Source organism: Apteryx mantelli, chromosome 11, assembly GCF_036417845.1.
Source record: "Apteryx mantelli isolate bAptMan1 chromosome 11, bAptMan1.hap1, whole genome shotgun sequence".
NCBI classification, from domain to species: Eukaryota; Metazoa; Chordata; class Aves; order Apterygiformes; family Apterygidae; genus Apteryx; species Apteryx mantelli.
In genome coordinates, this window is record NC_089988.1 from 22313663 (window position 1) to 22319972 (window position 6310).

At 52.1% G+C, this 6310-nt stretch overlaps 1 protein-coding gene across 1 annotated transcript; it reads left to right on the forward strand.

Moving 5' to 3' along the window:
- Positions 1-5056: 5056 nt before the first annotated feature.
- On the forward strand, positions 5057-5968 carry LOC136993024 (olfactory receptor 14C36-like; the record flags this gene model as incomplete). The annotated part of the gene is made up of 1 exon (XM_067303042.1): positions 5057-5968. A coding segment is annotated over one exon (912 nt), but the record flags the coding sequence as incomplete, so codon positions are not given.
- Between the last annotated feature and the right edge of the window lie 342 nt (positions 5969-6310).

A 6310-nucleotide genomic window follows, 5' to 3' on the forward strand; every position in this document is an offset into this window, starting at 1 on the left:
GCCTTTCTGCAGTCATTGGGACTTCACCCCATCTCCACAACCTTTCAAAGATGATAGCGAGTGGCCTTGCAGGGACTGCACTCAGCTCTCTCAATGTCCTTGTCCAATGTCCTCATCTGCAGCCCATCCAAACTCTTTGACTTGTATCATTTGAACTCTCTCAAGTAATCCCTCACGAACCTCATCCACTGTTGGCTGTTTTTCTCCTCTGGAGTCCTGACTCAAGGCACAACACTCCGGGAGACCTTCCTTGTGGAAACAAAGCTGACAAGGGGTTGAGCTACTCAGGCCTATCTGCATCTGCCGCTACAAGATTCCCTGTCCCATTTAGCAGTGAGGCCACATTTTCCTTTCTATTCTTTGATTCTTATGGAGGCAGTAGCAGCTCATCCTCATGCCCTTGACATGCCCTGCAAGTGTCAATCCTCGGGGAGCTTTTTCTTCCCTAACACCAAACCCATGACCCTGGACAATATTTCTAAATGCCTCCTTTGCCTCTCCCTTCTTGCCCTTCTGTATGCTGCCCTATTGCCCTGGAGCTAATGTGTGAGGTCCCTGTTTAGCCAGGTTGGTCCCCTGAGATAGCTGCTAGTTTTACTGAGTGTGGGGATGGAGCATCCTTGTGTTTGGCAGGTGCTGTCCTTAAAGACCTGCCAGCTTTCCTGAGCTCCTGGGCCCTTGAGAGCTGCGTCCCATGGGTTTCCCCCCAGCAGTCCCTTGAACAGGCCAACGTCTGCTCCTCTGAGTTCCAGGGTCTGTACTCTGCTACTGTCCTTCCACGCTCCCCTCAGGATTTGGGACTCCACTTTCTCATGGTCACTCTAGGCAAGGCTGACACTATCCTGTTCCTGATCTCTTCCTCCTTATTTGCAATTTCCAGATCCAGGAAAGCATCACCCTTATCCGGCTTCTGCATGTCCATCTGCGCATGCCTGTGCCCCAGGCTGCCTGCACTTGTGTATATTTGGGCTGCAGAGCCTCAGCTGTGGCACAGAGAACAGATTTGTAATGGTGAAACCTGTTACCATGAGCCAAGGACACCATGTGTGCAATGGCCCGACTTCAGAGCAGAGCCATGCTGGACTAGATAACAGGTGGCAATGTAATGGTGAAAGGAGGTTCCCACTAAGAGAGCAAAGGCTTCAGTGCTCAAGGCCAGGGAGAAACAGAGCTGGGCTGTGCAGAAATGGCAGGAGAGGGGTTGGCTACCTGAACTGACTTTGTAGCACCTTGTGACCTGTGACAGAGGTGAACCAATTTCCAGGAAGGACAATTGTCACTGGGAGATTCCCTGGGCCTGAGCAGCCTGTGATCCAACCAACCTGTGGACATCACTAGCACAGTCCCTGTTCACACGATCCTGGGGGTGAGAAGTTGTTCATGGAGAGAAAAGCTGGAAGTGTTTGAGAGTGCAGAGACTAGAGCAGAGACCTTGGTGTGATGTGCCTCCCATCTATGCAACACTGTTGGATGCAGACGGGATGGATTTTGCCTAAAGGCAATGGAGGGATTCAGTTGTTTGGGCCCTGGTAGGAAACCGGAGTTGCCCTGGGGTGCACTCCCAGGAACCACTCCAAAAGGACATGGCTTTCCTGTAGGTCCCATGCTATATTTGCTAGAGACCTGGGGTTGTGCTACCCTGCCTATGGCCTACCTTTATGTCAGTGAATAGTGTCTGCACTGAATTGCATTTGCTATTTGCATTGTGCAGTTCTGCTTGTGTCTCAGCCTCATAATGAGTGGAGCTCTAGTTGCAGTAGGTATCTAGGGTCATTTCAGATGGCCAAGGCCATTCCCCACCTGGCCCCCACCTCAGGCTCTAGAAGGATGTGGGTGTCATAGTTGCTCCATCAGAACAAGCAGACACTGGCACATGCCTTGGTCCACCTCTCTCTCTTCAACTGTCAACAGGTGTTTGTGTGCAACCAGATGACTCTCACGCTCTGTCTCCAGTGATCACAATGGGAGCTTAGACAAGGAGCTCCCATGCAGACACCTCTGTTGTGCTCACTTCAGGTTTGGCAAAGGGAATCTCACCTCCTGTGTGTTTGTGGAGTTCACAGGAGGGATCCGAATCCCACTCCAGCCCAGGGGTTTCTAACCTGCCATAAGGTGCGCAGACTGACTCATCTGAACCAACACCTGAACCATGGGGAAATGGACTCCCTTCTTGTACACTTCAAGGTGTCCTGCCTAGTGAAGGCATAGGAATAGGGGCTTCCAGAGGGGGACGTTTCCACCTTTCATAGATAACCATCCTCTGATGAGACAAATTGCAATGCTGGAATCAGTCTTCCTTCAGTGCTTTGAGAGGGACCATCAGTGATTATTTTAGTTTATTGGAGTGAACATTTCCCAGGAGGAGGGAGCACAAGGGACAGAGAAATTCATGATTTCAGCTGGGCCTCTGCTCCTGAGCAGGCCAGGCCCCTGGGATGGAGGGAGCTCATGGCAACCGGGCAGCACTGCCCAGAGACAGCTGTGTGCAGCGGCAGCTCCTCTGCAAAGAGCAGCAGAGTTCCAGGCACTGCCTGCTGCTGCTGACATGAGAAGAGACAAAGCAGAGAGAAGTGCAAGGCAGTGTGGAGTGGGAGGAGAGAGGAGAGCTCCTTGTGGGAGAAATCTTCACAGCCCCTGACAAGGTAAGTCTCTGGCTGCAGGGCAACGCTACTGAGGTTCCTGGAGGGGTCTTCTGAACCCATCCCATCCCATCACTCATAGGATTTTCAGCTTCTCTCTGCTGGCTTCTCCAGTGCAGAGGAGGGGGCAGACGTGCTTCAGAGCAGGGACTCTCTATCATACCATCTCAGGGACAGGGCATGCTGCTACCATCTCCCAGGGATCCTGCAGGGGTGTGAAGCTGAGGTGTGCACACAGGTCTGCCCAGTACTGTAACTCGGAGCAGTGTCCCTGTGCCCCAGGTTGCTGCGTTCCTGTCTAAGTGACTCTGACGTCTGCTAGGGTCAGCACTCAGCCTGCCCGGGGAGCTCCCCATGGGGCTGCTCTGTCAGGGCAGGTTCATTCTCCTGCTGAGAGGGTGCTGTGTGGGTCAGGGCTGCTCATAGCTCCAGCTCATGCACAGGACATTTCCAAGGGGACTTTTCAAAAGGAAAGTGAAGGCAGGGATTTCCTGAAAGAGAAGCCGATTTCCTGACATGGTGCTTTACACTTCCTACCACCTGGCAAGGGAAAAATGGAAATGGAGCTGTCAGGCTTGGACAACAGACTGAGACTCATGAACAGTTTCCAGGAGCAGACAACGTGTCTGCTAGGAACTTCTGAAAGTCCCTCCAGCCACTCCTTAGTCTATAGACAGCACCAGCTTCCCCTTTGCTGGCCTCATCTGGGTTTGTCTGACCTGCTCCTTAGCACCTGCAAACATGGGGATGGCCCTGGGCAGTGCCCTGCTACTGGGGGGTTTCTGCAGGAGAGACCTGAGCTCCCTGAGGGAGGTGTCGGCACTGCAGGGCCTGACCATGACTTGCTCAACTCCATCCCCCCCTAACGTTTCTGTTTGGCACTTCCCTCTCATTGCCTGCCCATCTCCGCTGCCTGGAGCTGTCCCTGCTGGCAGCTCTTTCTCAGTCCCAGTGTCTTTTCCTGGTCAGTGCTCACAGACCCCCTCCCACCCTCTGTGTGCTCATTCCTGCCCTCCACAAACCTCCCACAGGCAGGGCCCTGTCCAGGGGCATCTCTGTGCTTGCAGGTTCTAAGGAGCAGCTCAGGCAAACCCTCACGAGGCCAAGAAGGTGATGGTGGTGCTGTCTGTAGGCTGAGGTGTGGATGAAGGGACTTGCTGACGTTTCTCTCAGACCTTTTGGGGGTGTTCAGCTGCAGTTAAGACACCAGCCCTGTGTGTCCTGCATGGTGTTCCCTTCCTGCCAGTGAGAAGCCCCAATCCCCTTCCAAACTGTGAGGCTCCTGGCAATGCATTTCATCAGGCTGGGGAATGAGCTGACTCTCCTTTTAGGAGAGTCCATCTTTAGGATCCTTGACTGCTTCTCGGGGCTGTGCTGTCAAGCTGCAAGTTGCCCTCCAGAAAAGCACAGCTTCCCTGGAGCATTTCTGTAAGATCTGAGAGTCCTTGGTCTGGTCATGTGAGTGAGAAACCTTGTCACACTCTTCATCATTCTCTCCATGTCGGGGCTGAGAGCGAAGAATTTGGAAATCTTCACCGTGACACTGAACTCCTCCACTCCCAGCTCAGTCCAGTGTCCAGTTTCTTTCTTAGCGGAATTTGTGAATGTGGTTGTCCTTCATCTGAGTGAGGTGCAAGTGCAGGGCAATGAGGGGCAAGACTCATGGACAGACCAGGTCCCGTGACCCTATTCAAAGTCACAGCGAGTCCTTTTTTGCTCTTGGGATGCACAAGGGCACATGCTGAGAGCAATTGAACTGCCAAAGATTTCTACCACCTCAAAGAATGCTCCCACTGCGAGATGGAGGCATCTAAAATACAAACATACATACATATATATGAGTGTGTGTGTGTGTGTGCGTGTGTGCGCGTGTGTGTATACACCAACATATGTGTGTGTGTGTGTGTGTGTATGTATGTATGTATGTATGTATATCCTCAGACTCCTCTAGTGATTATTTTGCAGAGAAAAATGGGTTTCCAAATGTTGAACAACCCTTCCACATGCGCAGTGGACATAATCTGCTGCAGCATGTGTGCATCAGAGCTAGTCACTTCCCATTCTCTCTGCAGTGCCTGCAGGAAGGGTAAACTGGCGTGAGGGCAGGGTCTATCTCATTGAGACAGAGACATCTAGAAAGGGTCAGGTCACCCCCTGCCTTCACTTGACTGTTTCTCTGCCTTCCTGGAGTGGCAGCTGGTGTGACTGATTCAGATACAGACACCTCTGTTCTGTGTAAACAGAGCTGCAGAAAGGGAGCTGAGTAAAGGTAAAGGGCAGAGGAAAGGTGGCCGTTTCTATGAGAAACAGAGTGGGTTTGGCTCATGGAAGCCTGCTCTAACTTACTACTGTCTTTTCCTCCTTGGACAGTCCACAAAGCCCCGAGGAAGCAAATGTCCAACAGCAGCTCCCTCAATGAGTTCCTCCTCCTGGCATTTGCAGACATGCGGGAGCTGCAGCTCTTGCACTTCTCGCTCTTCCTGGGCATCTACCTGGCTGCCCTCCTGGGCAATGGCCTCATCATCACAGCTGTAGCCTGTGACCACCACCTCCACACCCCCATGTACTTCTTTCTCTTCAACCTCTCCCTCCTCGACCTCAGCTCCATCTCTGTCACTGTCCCCAAATCTATGGCCAATTCTCTGTGGGACACCAGGGCCATTTCCTACTCGGGATGTGCTGTCCAGGTCTTCTTCTTCTTTTTTTTATTTACAGCAGAGTTTTATCTCCTCACAGTCATGGCCTATGACCGCTACGTTGCCATCTGCAAACCCCTGCACTACGGGACCCTCATGGGCAGCAGAACTTGTGTCAAAATGGCAGCAGCTGCCTGGGCCAGTGGTTTTCTCCATGCTCTCATACATACCGCTAACACATTTTCCATACCACTGTGCCAAGGCAACACAGTGGACCAGTTCTTCTGTGAAATCCCCCAGATCCTCAAGCTCTCCTGCTCAGGCACCTACCTCAGGGAAGCTGGGCTTATTGTGGTTGGTGCCTGTTTATCTTTGGGGTGTTTCATTTTCATTGTGCTGTCCTACGTGCAGATCTTCACTGCTGTGCTGAGGATGCCCTCTGAGCAGGGCCGAAACAAAGCCTTTTCCACGTGCCTCCCTCACCTGGCTGTGGTCTGCCTGTTCATCAGCACCTCATTTTTTGCCTACCTGCAGCCCCCCTCTATCTCTTCCCCAGCTCTGGATCTGGTGCTGGCCGTTCTGTACGCGGTGGTGCCTCCAGCAGTGAACCCTCTCATCTACAGCATGAGGAACAAGGAGCTCAAGGAGGCACTGAAGAAACTGGTTCAGTTTGTGCTGTTTCAGCAGCAATAAGCTGCCCATGTCTCCTCACAAATGATTTCCAATGAATCTGAGGCAACATTTGTGGTTGGGGCATTCTATCTGTGATAGAAAAAGCGTGTTTGTACAGGAACGTCTGAATTCATCTCACTTCTCCAGAGGCACAAAACCCATTTATCTGACCCAGAGGCTTTGTGTAAATCTTCCGAGCACTGTGTCAAGGCTGGCCTCCCTTGCAACATCTCTGTAATAAAAGGGGATTTCATCAGTACACTGCCTGAAGGCTGCGCTCTTCTTCCAAAGTGGGAGCCAAGAATGCACTCTGGGAATTGTCCCCAAAAAGCTCCTTTTGCTGTGCCTGTTTTTTCCGTGGGC